Source organism: Phaseolus vulgaris, chromosome 3, assembly GCF_000499845.2.
Source record: "Phaseolus vulgaris cultivar G19833 chromosome 3, P. vulgaris v2.0, whole genome shotgun sequence".
NCBI classification, from domain to species: domain Eukaryota; kingdom Viridiplantae; phylum Streptophyta; class Magnoliopsida; order Fabales; family Fabaceae; genus Phaseolus; species Phaseolus vulgaris.
Genome location: NC_023757.2, coordinates 26,862,099 through 26,881,272, shown reverse-complemented (window position 1 = coordinate 26,881,272; position 19,174 = coordinate 26,862,099). Strand labels below are relative to the sequence as shown.

The 19,174-nt window shown below is 38.8% G+C and overlaps 1 protein-coding gene across 1 annotated transcript; it reads right to left on the bottom strand.

Moving 5' to 3' along the window:
• Positions 1 to 921: 921 nt before the first annotated feature.
• LOC137839464 (uncharacterized) lies at positions 922 to 1,890 on the bottom strand. Its single transcript, XM_068648579.1, has 2 exons — positions 1,752 to 1,890; positions 922 to 1,631 (listed from the first exon to the last, which is right to left on the bottom strand). The coding sequence occupies exons 1-2, from the start codon at positions 1,888 to 1,890 to the stop codon at positions 922 to 924; spliced, it is 849 nt and encodes a 282-aa protein (XP_068504680.1).
• Between the last annotated feature and the right edge of the window lie 17,284 nt (positions 1,891 to 19,174).

Here is a 19,174-nt window from a genome sequence, read left to right as displayed (position 1 = left end):
GCCATGTACTTAAGTGTTTTTCATATATTTTGGTGGTTTGCACCAAGAAGCTTGGCTTAGGTCTCTTGTAAACAAGGTACATCTTTTCCAAAACTCTCTTTGCCTTTGAAAATAAATATGTTCATTTTATTTTTAATTTTTTCTTTAATAACTGCTTTAAATGTTTTTTTTTAAAAAGTCAGTTATAAAATGTTTCTTATAAAAAGAGAGTGTGTTCTGTCTTGAAAGTAAGGTTGAGAAAACAAGTTTTACAACAAAGATTAAGGAGTTTTTCATTGAATAAGCACATGCTCTTGAAAGTTTTTCAAAACCAGAAACTATGTTTGTTCTTGCTTGGTTCTAAGGCTTGGTTAGAGGTGTTGACTGTGTGTGCAAGTTGTTCTACTGGTCTAAGTCAGATTTCTGCATTCTCTTTCCAGGTGTATTCATTTCATCTTTCAATTCTTTGTAAAGTGTGATTGTAAGACTCTTCTTGATAGGGTTTCTTGAAGAGTTGTGTATGCTGGAATAGTGTTTTTCGGCAAGGTGTGCCATGTTCTTGTAGGGTTCAAGAACAGTTATTGTGTAATTGTTTTGAATTGTTCTTTAGTGGATTTCACCTTGGATTAGGTGAGACTAGATGTAGCTCATTTGAGTGAACCAATATAATTGTGGTGTGTTCATTTCTTCCTTAATCTCTGCACTAAAAAACTGTTGCATACGCTGATCTGTCAAGAAATAAATCTATTCAATTGAAGTTGAATCTGTTCATTCTGGGTTTGCTCATACTGTTCTTGTTTTCTGGAAAACCACCTGAATATCTTGTGTAAAACTGAGTGTATTGTTAGAAATAATTGAAGTACTGGATTCTGTGCAAATCAACTCAATCAATTGACAAGTGTATTCAAGTGTGTTTTTAATATCCAAGAATTGTGTACTAATTCAACTATCTGATTTTCCTCTACTGAAATTAGTGTGATCTTTATGAATAGCCACACCAATACCCTGACCACCATGACCTTCCTCCTCCTCATCATCTTCCTCAACCACACCTTCCACAACATCATGCTCACCAATGTCCTTACAACCATCATCCTCAACATCACCTCCAACACCTTCAGGTTCCACACCAGCACAACCTTCGTCCTCCTCCTCATCTCCCTTAACCACACCTTCCACACTATCATGCTCACCAATATTCGCACCACCATCATTCTCAAAATAACCTTCAACACCTTCGAGTTCCACACCAGCACAATCTTCCTCCTCTTCCTCATCACCTTCAACCACTCTTTCCACACCATGAGGCATCAAACCATCATGCTCATCAATGTCCTCACCACCATTATCCTCAACATCACATTCAACACCTTCGGGTTCCACACTAGAACAACCTTCCTCCTCCTCATCATCTCCCTCAACCACACCTTCGACACCATGAGGTTCCAAACCATCATGCTCACCAATGTCCTCACCACCATCATTCTCAACATCACCTTCAACACCTTCGGGTTCCACACCAGCATGACCTTCCTCCTCCTCATCATCTCCCTCAATCACACCTTCCACACCATGAGGCTCCACACCATCATGCTCACCAATATCATCTTCTACACCATCAACATCACCTAAAACAAACACAACTTCTACCTCTAAAACAACGTGCAGTAAAAATAAATGAACTTCACAATATGTATTTGCAATTTTAAGCATTTCTATTGCACCACCATCATCAACCAGAAGCTGCAATCTATTTTCCAACACTTAACAACCTCCATGTGAATACCACATCTTCTGTACGGTTAAAACCCCCATCTCCTTTACAATGTCAACTATTTCAAAGTAACTCCATCTATCAGAGTCACATGACCATGTTGATGCATCACCATGGTCAACTTCTACCTCTTCCATCAGAAAATGTCCCACTATGGTGGATCACAAGGTAAAAATAACCTTTTGGCATGATATGGAGTTTATAAAAGGTGTCCTTGTAAAATATACATATGGCCACATATACCAAAGAAATTACAAATCAATCTTTCATTTAATTATGTCAGAAACCAAATGTTGGACCACACATAGAATTTATTTGCACATGGTGGGATACTACATCATAAACTACTCTGTAAATATTCTCTCAAAGGAATCAGAAACAGAACATACAATATATAAAATAAAGCAATGGATTAAAAAACATTTAAAGAACTTGTAATCATTGAACCAACACAGGGTAAGTGAAAAAGTCCTAACCTTATAAAGGAGCAAACACAAAACTGCATCATGCTCAACAATGGCTGCACCTCACACAATTGATGCCCCACCCCAATCGCACATCACGGGATCGCACCTCACAAACTCACCGGTTGCCACACTGATTGCAATTAAAAAATCCTAAGCCAATTACAATTCAAAAACCCTAACCTCTAATTGATTTTTCCTTAATCTGTCAATGTATATCACTTGTCATCTTACATAACAACCAATCTCACTTCTCCTTGCCATATAAACTGTTAGAATATATGGCCTTAAACGAGAGGGGGGGGGGTGAATTGTTTAAGAAGGATTTTTGAAAACTTTTAAACTTAGAATTAAAATTCTTTGATAGAACCTTGATTAAGGATTCAGTTTTTCCAAAACAAACAGCAAAAGCACAAAGCTGGAAAAACAATCCGTTGTTTTAACGAAACAATCAGTTGTTTATACCAGTCTCAAAATGACAAAACTGAATTTAAAGAGATAGGGATAGAGAAATTGTACATAGTTGTTTATACTGGTTCACTCCAAACCCAGAGCTACATCCAGTCTTCTCAGAACCCTGAGGAAATCCACTAAGTAATCACCCCTTGATCACTTACACAACAACCAAGAGAATGACCTTGAAAACCTCAAGAAACACACTCTCCTTGGCACACACTAAGATTCCTGATCTTGAACACCTCAAGAACACACAGCCAATCTCAGCAAAAACACACAAACGAATTGTTCAGCAGTTTACAAAGATTACACTTGTTACAGATGAATATCTGAAATCAATACAAGTAGAATCCTATTCCAGCACCTTGATCAATCTCTCAACTCTTTAGCAATCTCAGAATTCTTTGAAAAACTCTTAGTTCTAAAACTTTGTCTCAAGATTCTTGATCCTTATAAACAGTTTTTCAGAATATATTCAAGGATATAGTTTGTTATCAAATCTTAACAAACTCTTAATTGCATTTAAAATAGATTGGTCAAAGCATTTAATGACTGGAGCGTATTCAGTTAAAGCATTTAAAGCTCAGTCAAACAAAACGGTTTTTCTGTTATGGTTTCAAAACAAACAATCGATTGTTTCCTCGAATCAATCGGTTGTTTTGTTACTTAACAGATTTCACCATTCAAAAACAGTTTTCAAACTTTCTCAAAACATCTAAGTGTAAACAATCGGTTGTTTCGACAAAACAATCGGTTGTTTCAACTTAGTTTGAAAAAACATTTTACTTTGATAAAGATTGAGATGCTAATTGCTTGAGATTTAATCTAAGTGTGGATTACAACATTAAACTACCCCAGAACAAAGCTTAAACCAGCACAGCAACACGAAGCAAAACAGAGGCTTCAACATCCTTCAAAGAATTTGGATTATTCAAAACATTGAACACCACTATAAACAACACGTGTAAGGTGATACTTAAAAAAAAAATTTAAATATTTTTTAAAAACCATAAGAACCAAAATAAATTTTTTAAAAATCACTGAACTAAATTAAATATTAAACTTAAATATAAAAATTAAATATAAAAACAAATAAGATAATTATACTAAATCAATGACGGAGTTATAAAGCGTGTTAGCTGTACACTGGTAAATGACAGTTAAAGTCCACGTGGCAAAGTATTATACTTTGGCCTAATTCTTTTTAACCTTATTCTCTTTCTTATTCATTCATTGTATTTTATTTTACCTTTTTGTTAATAAATAAAGTACAGCAACTCACCACTTGATTTGATCTAACTAAAACTTAATTTAGTTTAGTTTGAATTTGCTTAATTAAAAATAAAACTTAACTTATCATAATATTTATATGAAAGTAATAATGTATTTGATTAGGTTGAATTCAGATTGAGTATTTAAATAAAGTTTCAATTAGTTAATTTTGCTATCAAATTTAATTTAACATAATTTAATTTAATTAATTCAACTTTTTGTTAATTTATGCAAGCCATGGTTCTAAAACTCGATCACAAGTTAGTGAATAAAAAAAATCTTAATTTAAATTAATTTTTACTAAATTTGATCTTATAAATATAATTGCTCCATCGAATTGAAATTTCAATGATATAATATCTTTAAAGTTAATTATCACATATTATTTATATTAGAATTTGAAATTTCATCACAATTTTACTATTAACCGACGTCTTAAATAGTTAAGAACAAAATGTATAATTTAATTTTCATTGACATTAACTCTTAAACGATATAAAACTATTGGATGTACGAAATAAGTCCTCATTCTAGGTTTAAGTAGAATTAGAGTCTATTTTTGGAATCACTTTTCCATTTTCCCTAATTCAGAATCATATTTTGGGTAAGGAGAAACTCCCTTCTCTCTCTGAATTTTTTCACATTGTACGAGGGGAAGAAACTCAGAGGTCAGTAATGTTGGATGGAGACAACTCTGTTGATAGTTCTGTTAGAATATATGGCCTTAAACAAGAGGGGGGTGAATTGCTTATAGGAGATTTTCGCAAACTTTTAAGGTATAATGAAAGCCAATGAAGAATCACAGAGAAAGAAACTAAGGAAAGCAATGCACAAAGCTGTTTTAGTTGATTTCCAAAAAATCAACTGGTTGTTTTGTCGAAACAATCGGTTGTTTTTATCAGCAGTTAATAAAAACAAATTAAAACAAATATATGTGAGATACGGGAAAGAGAGAAACACACAAACAAATTTATACTGGTTCACTCTTACACCAAGAGCTACATCCAGTCCCAAGAAACCACTGGGTAATCCACTATGCAATCAAATCCAGATTACAAACTGTTAGAATGTATGGCTTTAAACTAGAGGGAGGGTGAATGGTTTAAAGAGGGTTTTCACAAACTTTTTAGTCTAGAATGAAATTCCTTTGAGAAAACATGATTCAGAATTCAGTTTGCCAAAAACACAAAGCAATTTATTACAGCACCACAAAAACAATCAGTTGTTTTGCAGACACAATCAGTTGTTTATACTAGTTGACAAATATACAAAAAGAAATTAAAGAGTTTAAGGGAGAGAGAGATTGCACACATAGTTTATATTGGTTCACTCTTAAACCAAGAGCTACATCCAATATTCCCAGAAAACCACTGGGGAATCCACTAAGTAACCAAACCTAGATTACTTACACACACCATCAAAGAAGTGACCTTGATCCCCTCAAGAAACACACTTCCTTTGGCTCAGCACACAACACTTCTTGGCCTAACACACTAGAGTTTACACAAAGTACAGAAGGATTACACTTGTTACAGAATGATCTGAAATCAATACAAATGAAATCCTATTCCACTCTCTCTTGATCAAAGCAAGCTCAAAGAAATCTTTTTCTCTTGAAAGCAAAAAAGTGAAAAACTCAAATTTGTTTTTCTATGATTAAATCTCAGTTCTTATTTGTTACAAAAGATGAGCAAAATCTTTATAGCTTTCAAAGAATGGTCAAAGCATTTAAAACATGAGCGCATTCAGTTACAAAATCATTTAAAGCTCAGTCAACACACAAAACAATTTTCTGTTATGATTTGAAAACAAACAATCAATTGAATGTGAGAATCAATCGGTTGTTTTGGTTTGACAACAAGTCAATCACCAAAAATAGTTTTCAACCTTTTTCAAAACACCTAAGAGTAAAACAAACGGTTGTTTCGACAAAACAACAGGTTGTTTTTCACTTAGTTTGAAAAACACTTTTAATTCAAAAGGTTTGAAAATGCTTAAGCTTTGGATTCAATCAAGAGTGGATTTACACAGATAATCTACCCCATATCCTATTCTAAAGCACCTCAGCAACAACAAGCACATCCAACCTTCCATCAAAATCAAAGGATTTGGATTCTTCAAAGCTTGAACACACTTGATTCAACAATCTCCCCCTATTTGATGAAAACAAATCCCTGGTTGCTTGTGTTGGACTTGATTGAATCTGAAGAAATTCCTGTAAAAACAACATATATACACTCCGGTGTTTCCTACAGCAGCATGTTAGTTTTTCACATTTTGAAAACAATGTACCAGACAAACAATCGGTTGTTTACACGAAACAATCAGTTGGTTCTATCAGTAAAAGCAAAAACAGTTATGATATCAGAGATTTCAGCAGTTTTAAAACACTTTTTCCAGAGAAAGACACATAAGAACCAATCAATTCTTCTCCTATTTGTCTTCACAAATAGACTTTAACAGATATAAGACAAATTTAGGAAAGATTTTGAAGGTCAAGAATGCCTAACTCATTTCGCAAAAAGAAGAACCTTTGTTTTGGTAGTGGTTTTGTGAAGATATCAGCTAGTTGTAGCTTTGTCTCAATAAACTTCACTTCACAGTCTCCCTTGCTCACATGATCCCTGATGAAATGATGACGAATCTCAATGTGCTTAGTTCTAGAGTGCTGAATCTGATTTTTGGTAAGGTTTATAGCACTTGTGTTGTCACACATCAAAGGGACCTTGCTGATTTGCAATCCAAAGTCTGCAAGTTGTTGTTTAAGCCAGAGGATTTGTGCACAACAGCTTCCAGCATCAATGTACTCAGCCTCTGTAGTAGAGAGAGCCACACAAGCTTGCTTCTTGCTATGCCATGAGATGATGCTTGAACCAAGAAGATGGCAAGTGCCACTTGTGCTTTTCCTGTCCAGCTTGCATCCTGCAAAATCAGAATCTTTCATAGCAGCCACAAATTCTTCACACAAACTGTCTTGTGTAGCACCAAAGATGATGTCATCAACATAGATTTGCACAAGGATAATTTTAGAATTTGACTTTTTGATGAAGAGAGTCTTGTCAATCATTCCCCTTTCATAGCCATGTGACAAAAGGAAGTTGCTAAGCCTTTCATACCACTGCCTTGGAGCTTACTTCAGCCCTTACAAAGCCTTTTTCAACTTGAAGACATGATTAGGAAATTGATGATCTTCAAAGCCCGGTGGTTGATCCACATACACTTCCTCATTGATGTAACAATTGAGAAAAGCACTATTGACATCCATTTGAAAGAGTTTAAATCCACTCATACATGCAAAAGCCAGCAGCAACCTCACATCTTCCAATCTTGCAACAGGAGCAAAAGTTTCCCCATAGTCAATTCCCTCCTCTTGATTGTACCCTTTGACAACTAGCCTTGCTTTGTTTCTTGTGATCATACCATCCTTATCCAGTTTGTTTTTGAAGACCCACTTCGAACCAATGATGTTCATCTCAGCTGTTTTAGGGACAAGAGACCATACCTCATTCCTTGCAAACTGATTCAGCTCTTCATTCATAGCTTCAACCCATTTTTCATCCTTGAGAGCTTCATCAATTGACTTTGGTTCAATTTGAGAGACAAAAGCAGTGTGCCTACAGAAGTTTGAGATAGAGCTACTTGTAGAAACACCCTCCTTTATCTGCCCAATGATGTTCTCCACTGACAGATCTCTAGGAATCCTCCATTCTTTGGGCAACTCACTCTGCTGCTGAATTTCAATCGGTTGTTTTTTTGCACAGATGTCCAGCTTCTCCAAACTGATGTTCTGCTCATCCTCTTCAATACTGTTCTTTGAGATTTGAATGCTTTTGCGATCCACTTCATCAAAGAACACATGAACAAACTCTTCTACAGTCATTAGCCTCTTGTTGTAGATTCTGTATGCATGACTATTTAGGGAATAGCCAATGAAGATACCATGATTAACTTTTTCATCAAATTTCCCTAGGTTTTCCTTTCCATTGTTTAGGACAAAACAACTGCAGTCGAAAACTCTGAGGTGATTGATGTTTGGTTTCCTTCCATTGAAGAGTTCATAGGGAGTCTTCTTCAAGATTGGCCTTATTAGCACTCTATTAATCACATAGCAAGAGGTGCTAACAGCATCAACCCAAAAATACTTGGGAAGAGAAGATTCACTTAGCATTGTTCTAGCTAATTCTTAAAGGGATTTGTTCTTCCTTTCCACTACACCATTCTGTTGTGGAGTTCTTGGAGCTACAAAATTGTGCAGAATTCCCATCTTTTCACAGAATTTGCTGAACTTTTCGTTTTGGAATTCCCCTCCATGATCACTTCTTATTGAGCCTATGTTGCTGTTCTTTGTGTTTTGCAATCTTCTAGCAAGCTTCTTGAATGCAGAGAAGGCATCACTTTTTGATTCCAAGAAGAGAGTCCAAGTGAACCTAAAAAAATCATCCACAATAACAAGAGCATAATAGTTGCCACCAAGGCTCATGGTTCTTGAAGGTCCAAAAAGATCCATGTGAAGTAGCTCAAGAGGTTTTAAAGAAGAAACAACATTTTTTATTTTAAGAGAGTTTTTCACTTGTTTCCCCTTTTGACAAGCTTCACAAATATGGTCCTTCTCAAACTTGAGCTTGGGCAGCCCAATCACAAGATCTTTAGATATTAGTTTGTTCAAATGATTCATGTGAATGTGAGTAATTCTTCTATGCCATAGCCAAGACTCATCATGCTTAAAAAGAAGACAACCAATTGAACAAGGAGAAGAGATATCCAAAAGATAAACATTATTGATTCTCTTACCAATCAACATTACTTCTTTTGTGTTGGGAAGACAGATTTCGCAGGAGTTTGTTTTAAAGATAACTTGATATCCTTTGTCACACAATTGACTAATGCTCAGCAGATTGTGCTTTAAACCTTCTACATAGAGAACATCATGGATGATCAAGATATCTTTGTCTCCTATGGATCCTCTTCCAAGAATCCTTCCCTTGTTGTTGTCCCCATAGGTAACGTGCCCTTTTTGCTTAAAGGAGATGCTTAGAAACATTGATTTATCCCCAGTCATGTGCTTTGAGCACCCACTGTCCAGGTACCATTGCTGCATGCTCTTCTTCAAGGTTTCCTACAAAGTAGATTTGTTAGAATGTATGGCTTTAAACTAGACGGGGGGTGAATGGTTTAAAGAGGGTTTTCGCAAACTTTTAAGTCTAGAATTAAATTACTTTGAGAAAACTTGATTAAGAATTCAGTTTGCCAAAAACACAAAGCAATTTAGCGCAGCACCAGAAAAACAATCGGTTGTTTCGCAGAAACAATCGGTTGTTTATACCAGTTCACAAATATAAACTGAAATTAAAGAGTTCTAGGGATAGAGAGATTGCACACACATGTTTATACTGGTTCACTCTTAAACCAAGAGCTACATCTATTCTTCCCAGAAACCACTGGGGAATCCACTAAGCAATCAACCATGGATTACTTACAACACCACCAAAGAAGTGACCTTGATCCCCTCAAGACACACACTTCATTTGGCTCAGCACAAACACCACCAAGAATGCTGATCTTGACAACCTCAAGAGCACACAACACTTCTCAGCTTCACACACAGAGTTTACACAAAGTACAAAAGGATTACACTTGTTACAGAAAGATCTGAAATCAATACAAAATAAAAATCCTATTCCACACTCTCTTGATCAAAGCAACCTCAAAGCAATCTTGAACTCTTCAAAAGCAAAATCAGTGAAAAACTTAAATATGTTTTTCTTTGATTAAATCTCAGTTCTTGTTAGTTACATAATCTGAACAAACTATTTATTGCTTTCAAAGCCTGGTCAAAGCATTTAAAACAGGAGCGTATTCAGTTATAAAATCATTTAAAGCTCAGTCAAAGCACAAAACAATTTTCTGTTATTGTCCCAAAACAAACAATCAATTGAATGTGCGAATCAATCAGTTGTTTTGGTTTGACAACAAGTTAATCACCAAAAACAGTTTACAACCTTTTTCAAAACACCTAAGAGTAAAACAATCGGTTGTTTCGACAAAACTACAAGTTATTTTTCACTTAGTTTGAAAAACACTTTTAATTCAAAAGGTTTGAAAATGCTTAAGCTTTGGATTCAATCAAGAGTGGATTTACACAGATAATCTACCCCAGATCCTATTCTAAAGCACCTCAGCAACAACAAGCACATCCAGCCTTCCATCAAACTCAAAGGATTTGGATTCTTCAAAGCTTGAACACACTTGATTCAACACAAACATCACACACCAAAGTAGTGACCTAGAGCCCCTCAAGAAACACACTACCTTTGGCAAACCACACCAAGAGTGTTGATCTTGAACACCTCAAGAACACACAACACTCCTTGGCAACACAACTACAGAAATACAATAATCAAGGAAGAAGGGAATATAATACACCTTGGTATTACAAAGCTTAAAGTTCAGAATTACAACCTAATCCTATTCCACACACTTAAGAATGATCCAAAGCTCTTTCAAATCTTGGAAAAACTGTTTTGATAAACTCTTTCTCTTACTCAAAGATTAGGAGTGTAAAACCACCTTTATATAGACCAACCAAGTGGTCAAAAGCATTTAATAAAGGAGTCAAGTTAGTTAGGATCATTTAAAACATATTAAAACCACTTAACATAATTCTGTTAAGGTTTTCAGAAAAAACAATCGATTGTTTTGTCGAAACAATCAATTGATTTGGTTTGACAGCAAAGTCAACAAAGTCAAACAACTTTCAACCTTTTTCATAAACTACTAAGGTAAAACAACCTGTTGAAATTTTGACAGCTTTTTAGAAAACACATCTTTTCAAAAGGTTAAAGATTCAAATGAACTTGGATCATCTCAAGGAGTGAATTAACAAGTTTCAAACAACTAGACAACACACACGCACCTAGCAGCAAGGTCTTCAAGCTTTCCTCTTGGATTTGGAGACATCAAAGCATCTTGTTCAACAATCTCCCCCTATTTGATGAAGACAAATCCCTGGTTTGTTTTTGTTGTTGTTTTTGAACTTGAAAGGTCCTGCAAAACTGAATTTGTGCATATACAAAGCAAGTATACCAGTAGGATACAAAGGCACACAAAACTAGTTTTCTGCATATGCCATTAAGCAGAAAAACTAGTCAAATAGCCATAAAAACCAGTGCCAAAATGAGACTTGTGTGCAGTAGAACTATGGTGAATAAGAGCATGGCAACAACAAAATTTAAACCATGATAAAACCAGATAACACCATAGTGTAGCAACAACACTACAACAGATAAAACCACACCATTCTCCCCCTATTTGTCTTCACAAATAGAATGAAAGAAGGGGTAAAAGCATAATTAAGAAAAACCATAATAGCAGTATGTGTAGTAGCACTATTGCAACAACAAACCTGTGATACCACATCAAAATTACAACAAAGATCTATGGTGTATCAGAGCTATGGCAACAACATAACCAAAGTACCATAGACCCCAGAAATTTCAGCAAGGAGACCACAATTTCTCCCCCTATCTTTTCTTCATCTAGCAGTTCAAGTTGGTCAAATGATTGCTCAAGAGGTGGATTTGGTAGAAATATTCTTTCTTCGGTTAAGAGCAAACCTTCCAGACGTTCCAAAGATACATTCGGAAATATTCATCAACCCCATGACTACCAATGTGGTTGCCATTAATAAAAAGATTTGAATTTCAATGAAAACAAAGAATATATCTCTTTATGATCTAATACAGAGGCACAAAGAATGGATATTTGACTCATAATGGGTTATGAAAGAAAAGAAACAGATGTAATCATGCATAAGAATTCATAACAACTTTATTCAAATGTACCAGAGGTAAAACAATCAGTTGTTTTTCTGAGACAGCAAGAAAATGTTCTTTTTCAAAGCAAATCATCTTTCAAAGTAATGGGAGATGCATAATGAAATACATTCATACCTTTGCATTACCTCAAGCATGTTTAGAATCTCATTTGTTCTTATGAAGCCAAAAGCATAGGATGAACATATACAACTTAGTTAAGCTCTCATACCACTGCCTTGGAGTTTGCTTAAGCCCATACAAGGCCTTTTTCAGCGTGTATACATGGTTAGGATGTTGATGATCTTCAAAGCCCGGTGGTTGTTCAACATAGACTTCCTCATTGATGATTTTGTACCGTCCCGTATCCGGGCGTTGACAAAGTCAAGGTCAAAGTCAACATCTGGACTCAAAGTCAACATAAGGCGTCGCCTAGGTGAAGAAACGCCAAGTGCCAGCGTCGCCACGAGGAAGCGTCGCCAAGGCAGGGCGTCGCCTAGGTAAAGGCGTCGCCCAACCAGGGCGTCGCCAAGATTAAATATCACTAAGACAAGGCGATCACAATGTGGTTCCCCGATACCCATGGGTAGGAAAGACCATGGAGGGAGCGACACCGTGAGAAGGCCTCAAGTCCCGATAAATCCGGAGTAGTGGTGAAGAGGAGACAAAGGTGGCTTCAAGGCCATAGTGGTAGCACCAGTGTAGGGCAACCTGACTCGTGAAGTACCCCTGTCGCCCCATAGACGCCTTTGGGACAGATATGACTCAAGAGGAGGGTCACGCCCAGGGTAGCCAGGCGCAGGGTACGAGAGGAAGGCAGATACGCTCTTAAAGTGAGTGACTAGAGGATTGGGGGCATGAGTTGGCACCCAAAAGGTCACCCCTTGCGCAGTAGCACTCCCAAGCAGGAGGACTCACACGAAGAAACCTCCCCAGATGGGGTCATGGCGCTGTGAGGCCCTCCACGTGTACGACAGCCAAGTCAGAATGGAAACATCATTTAGTCAGGTACCAGGTAATTAAAGTCATTTAATACAGTTTCTGTTTCGAGCGTTTAAGGTACTATAAAGGCTCCCAAGCGTTTCAACGTCTTAAATGCGCTACGTTTTCTAATTAGACGCGTTAATTAAATGCGTTACGTTTTATGATTAAAAGCGCTTTAAGGCGCTTTAAATGCTAAGGTAGTTTAAATAGCGCCGAGAATGTTGGGAACGGGGTTCGAACTTTTGGAAAATTTCCCAGAAACTCTCTAGTTGCTTGCTCGAGCCTTGAGGTTACGCGCAAGGGACTAGGGAAAGATCTTTGCTAGAACGAGAAATACACACTAGACACAGTTTCCTTTTTACCACCTTCAGAGTGCCATACGCGGTGCTCCGATACGGAGGTGCATAGTCTTTTTTTTGGTGTTTCTTGCTGGCTGACTTGACCGTCGGAGTGCAAACGGCCGCTAGGGCGCCCTTTTTGTCCTTCTTTGCAGGAATCTATAGGTAACCAGTGGGAAGGAGTCCCTAGCTGACGGTTGAGGTCGCGCACGGAGACGTCCCAGGTCAACCGGACGGAACAGATTCCTTTGAGGAAAGCACTCTTAACATCCATTTGAAACAATTTGAATCCACTCATACAAGCAAAGGCCAACAACAACCTTACAGCTTCTAATCTTGCAACTGGAGCAAAGGTTATAACGACGGTTGTGTTAATCAACTTTATAAGTGGGTACTAAATTACTTTTTTTAATTTTTTTTTAAAAGGCTTTTAAAGACAGTTCCGGGAATCGTCGTTGTATGTTGGCTCTTTTAAAGACGGTTCCACGTGGAACCATCATTATTTGTAGGTTTTTGTTTAAAATATTTTATTTTTTAATAAACCTCAAATATACATAAAATATTCAATTTCAGAAAATCAAAACATTTAAAATCATAATTTAAATATGAAAAATACATACAACAAATTATAACATTTTACAAAAAGTTTTGCTAATATATGAAAAAGTATGTCATTTTAATGATTTATCTATCCTAAGTGTTTATTGTATTGAGGTATTACATGATCCCAACCTTTATTAATTGCACAATAGTCAACATCCACTGCATAACATAATAACCACACTCGTTCCGAATTGCCTATTGGACTGCATGTGAAAATAACTGTATTAAATGAATGAGTGAAACACATTAAATTGAATAAACAAATATACTTTAAATACCTTAAGGTACACCCAAGTGAGTTTTTGTGCGTTTGCACTTCTCCTCCCACTGAACATGTTATATCCAAAGTAAGCACTCAAATAATAAGATTTCATGTTAGAATACATACATTATATAATGTATAAGTAATAATAAATGTTAAATGAAACTGTCATACCTATCTATAATGTGTTTAAAATAGGTAGGGGTTTTTTTATGCGAGGAGCAAAACCATGCAGCGGTATGATCTTGAACAGATATGATCAATAGTTTCCAATGACGCCTATATAAAAAATAAGTTAGTTTCTCTTATGTCAATAATTTAGTATAACTTATTTAATAAATAAGGACTTACTCATTGATGTACGAAGCAAAATAAATTTGTTTTCCTCCATTCTTTAAGGCAGTTGTGATGTATGTGTGTGTTTCTGACTTCTTGTTTCCAATTAATTGAATGACTCGAGGGTCTAAAAACCCATATATATTGTGTTTCCCCTCATTGAAGCATAATCCACAAAGATACCAAAATTTCAATAAGTTAGTACTAATATATTTAATAAATCAAAAGTATAAAGATTTTAATATTTAAACTTACATCATCCATAATTGCAGAATTGTTATGTTAATCTCTTGATCTCTGGATGCAAGGCCCAACAAATCAGACATGTGAATGTACAACGGTACATCACTATGCCTTCCAAAAACATTGGCATCCCATAGAATCTCTAAGACGGTTGTATCTAAAGTTGTAGCAACTTCCACCAAAGCTGGTACAAAATCATCAATGAAGAATATTTTCTTCTTTCGCAGAGGCAGTTTTGTCTTAGGTTCTTGCTACTCATCAACAAACAAATAAAAACCTAAATTAGTTAGAATGTAATATATTTGATATATAATCCTATTAGTATTAGTGCAAATATATACCATAGAGTTTATAAGTCTGACGAGATGTCTAGGCCAGACAACAAAAGTATGTAATGCCTCTGCTACAATTGTGACCTCTGATGTTGGCACAGGAATTGCAACATCACCATAAAGGACCTTCTCCATCGTGACCTTTATGTAATCAGAAGGAAGAGGCACATTGTGTAACATTGTGACCCCTTCATAGCACTTATCCAGGGCAACGAATCGAGTCAAAAAATTATACTCAACATATAACTCATATAACTCGCATTGGCTAGTTGAGCCAAAGTAATATACCGATAGATCAACCGCCGAACAACTCCCTTTAGTGTTGACTTTCTTAATTGGAGCCGGAGGTGGTTCATCTTCTACCATAGTAGGTGGTTGTTGCGAGAGTCCTAAACCCTCCCACCGCTTTTCAAACTCCTTTTCCATCCGTTTATTAAACTCCTCCATTAAGCTTTCTCTAAGCTCTTGAGTTACCTCAACCTTTATCTGTTCACGTAACTGTAGTAAATACTCCTGCCTAGGTTGACTGGACGATTGTTCCTTGATATGTGATGAAGGTCCAAAGTATGACTGTACCGACCAGTCCTCGGGTGTCGTTGAATGCTAGTAATGATGAGGTCACATAAGTTGGGTCCCACGAGCACGGCTTGGCTAGGGTCTCGCAAGGCGTGAGCCAAGAGGTCGAAGAGTGGTCAGAGAACGAACACCAGGATATGCTGATGTGTCCTCGGTAGTGTAATGAGGGCGATGAGAGATCAGACATCGATGATTCGAACAGCAGAGCTCGGCCACGAGATGTGGCTCCTAGACCACACACCAGTTATCAATTAGGGGGAAGCCTAGATCACGAAGGGTCCATGCGTGTGGTGTGGAGGGCGCGTTCAGGCGTAACACAAGTGAAGAGCCACTGGAAAGGATACGACCTGTAAGGGTCACGTTCTAGGGGTGAAGCTGCACACATGGCACGTGAGCAGCTAGGACATTTCTAGGACGGGTGACCCAGAGATTAGGTGCACGAGGTGGCACCCGATTGGTCATCCCGTCAGAGGTTGCACTCCAGTTAGGGAGCTTTACGCGCTAGGTTCCCCTAAAAGTGGGTAATAGCGGCGCTAGGGCACACCCTCAGAAATCCTAATTTGGGTAGCAGAAATGGTGGAAACCCTAAACTATATAAAGGGTAATAATAGACCTAACAAGGTACGCTATTCATTTGCGCAGCTTTACACACACAGTTTACACAGAGCCTTTACGCTTAACAGTTTTGGTGTTTCCTAGCCCTAAAATTGACTTGAGCGTCGGAGTGCAAACGGCCTCTAGGGCGCCCTTTGTATTTGTGATTTCAGGTGTTAGATCGGGAGTAAGGCACAAACGAAGGCATAAAGAATTGGGCGTGGGGGTATCGTGAGACGTACGAAGGCGACCGAGTCAACCGGCAGGAACATTTGGCGCCCACCGTGGGGCACGATTTAAAACACTGTCCCATCTGCAAGAACAAGAAAGATCAAGAAAGATGAGAAATATGAGGCAAAGATCTGTTGCATCGAATGGAGGCGAAAGCCTCACCTTGCAACAGATAATGGAAACGATGCAGGCTCTCCAAGAATCGGTGGCGGCATCAAAAGAGGATCAAGAACGCATCCAAATTGATCTGGCTACGTCGCTCGTGAGAAATGAAGAATTGAAGAGAGTCAATGAAGAATTGCGCAGTGGTTGCGGAATCAAGAGGGGGAACGTGAGGTAGAAGATCAGGGACCTATGACGCCACCCAGGGAATTTCCAATGCCATTCTCGCAGGCGATTATAGATGCCGTGATACCAGCCACGTTCGTGGGGCCCAAAGCCACCTTCACAGGTGTAGAGGACCCAGAGGCTCACTTCACGGCCTTCCATACGCAGATAATGTTTGTCGGGGCTTCTGACGCGGTGCGATGCAAGTTGTTCATGAGCACTCTGGTGGGAACGATGATGGATTGGTTCATCAGCCTCCCTGATGGCCATATAACGTCATTCACGCAACTGTCCAAGCTGTTCAGGGAGCAGTACATCGCGAATCGGGCTCCCCCACCTATCTCTTACGATCTCTTTAACGTAAGACAATATCAAGAAGAGTCCCTGAAAGAATTCCTCTACCGCTTTGGAGCACAGGTGGTGAGGCTAAACATTAAGGATGAAACAATGATGGTGCACGCGTTTAGAAAGGGAATCGTACCAGGTCTTTTCAGCGAATCACTCATCAGAAACTGTCCCAAAACTTTCGATGAAATAAGGCGCGGTGGCTCACATCGCTACAGAGGGAGAAGTCAACGAGAAGTGTATGTGTGTTGTTCCCACACGCCCACGAGCACCAGGTTGACCTCAACCCTTGAGGGTACACGAGGCAACGACAGAGAAGAAGACTCCGGCGAAGCAGCAACCCTACCAACCCAGGAAGCCCCAAACCAGAGGGCGTGCAAGGGAAAATATACTACTAAGGCATGACTTCGTGGTAGAATTAAAGGACCTCATCGCTATCCCCAACATAGCAGAAAGACTGAAGATACCCGCAAAGATAGACAAGAAGTTTGGGCCCAACAAGAACGCCTGGTGTGAGTTCCACCAAGCGTTTGGGCACCCCATACGCAACTGTTTGGCACTAGGACACCAGCTGGACGAGTTGGTGAAGAACGGTTTCCTGAGGGATTACTTGCAGTAAACACAGGGTGTCGAGGACGTGGTGGTGACAGGGGGTGACTAGGGGCATGAAATCCCCGTGCATGGTGAAATCCACACCATTTCGGGAGGTTTTTCAGGAGGAGGATGCACCGCTTCTCAGCGGAAGACGTACGCACGAGCAGTGATGTCGGTAGAAGCGCAAGAGGCAAATGACGCCCTTGACGTTGACCTCTAAGATTTCGTCCCACTCGAAAACGACCCGGTGGTGATCTCAGTAGTAACCGCTGGGAGGAAGGTACACCGTGTACTGGTGGATCAAGGAAGCTCGACAAACGTGATGTTCTGGGTGACTTTCAACAAACTGCAGTTGTCCCCTGACCTGCTAAGGCCATATACTGGCTGCCTATACGGTTTCGCGGGAGACCAGGTGGAGGTGCGCGGACACTTAGAGCTGAGGACCGCCTTCACAGATGGCGCTGCGTCCCGCACAGAAAACATCAGATACCTAGTCGTCAATGCCCCCTCCGCTTATAACATACTGCTAGGCAGACCTACGCTGAACAGGCTGAGGGCGGTATCATCGACAAGGCATATGAAGATGAAGTTGCCTGACTTGGGGGGAAAGGTGATTACCATTAAGTCAGATCAGAAGGAGGATAAAAGATGTTATGAGAAAAGCCTCAAGACGAAGAGAGGGGTGTTCATGGTTACCACCAGGGCACCAAGTAAAGAAGTGGTCGCCCCACAAGAGATAGTCCGAGCGGAGATCGCCCGTGAGAGGCGACCCGAACCAACAGGGAAAGTCCTGGAGAGGGAGATTGGAGGTAAGACGTTCAAGCTTGGAAAATCGTTAGCCCAAGCAGCACAGGACCAGATCGCCGAGGTCATAGCATGGCACCTAGATGGCTTCGCATGGTCTGCCTCTGACATGCCAGGCATAGACCCAGACTTCCTGTGCCACCGCCTCACCATGGACCCCAAGGTCAGGCCTGTCCGCTAGAGAAGAAGGAAGATCAACGAAGAAAGGCGGCAGGTCATTAAAGAAGAGACGAAAAAGTTGTTGAGCGCCAACTACAAAAGGGAGATCCAGTACCCTGAGTGGTTGGCCAACATGGTCTTGGTGAAGAAGGCCAACGGGAAGTGGAGGATGTGAGTTGACTTCACCGACCTCAACAAAGCATGCCCAAAGTGTTAGAATATATGGCCTTAAACGAGAGGGGGGGTGAATTGTTTAAGAAAGATTTTAGTAAACTTTTAAGCTTAGAATGAAAAATACTTCAAGAAAACCTTGATTAAGAATTTAGTTTTTCAAAACATAAAGCAAAATCACAATACTGGAAAAACAATCGGTTGTTTTACCGAAACAATCGGTTGTTTTACCGAAACAATCGGTTGTTTATACCAGTTATTAATTGACAAAACTGAATTTAAAGAGATAGGGATAGAGAAATTGTACACAGTTATTTATACTGGTTCACTCCAAATCCAGAGCTACATCCAGTCTTCTTAGAAACCCTGAGGATATCCACTAAGCAACCACCACTTGATCACTTACAAAACAGACCAAGAGAATGACCTTGAACACCTCAAGAAACACACTCTCCTTGGTCAACACTAAGATTGCTGATCTTGAACACCTCGAGAACACACAATCAATCTCAGCAAACA

Coding starts and splice junctions, on each gene's coding strand:
- LOC137839464 (XM_068648579.1), bottom strand. CDS start 1,890: ATGGAAGAGGTAGAAGTTGACCATGGTGATGCATCAACATGGTCATGT. Junction 1,632..1,751: donor GATGTGGTATTCACATGGAG/GTTGTTAAGTGT, acceptor ACGTTGTTTTAG/AGGTAGAAGTTGTGTTTGTT.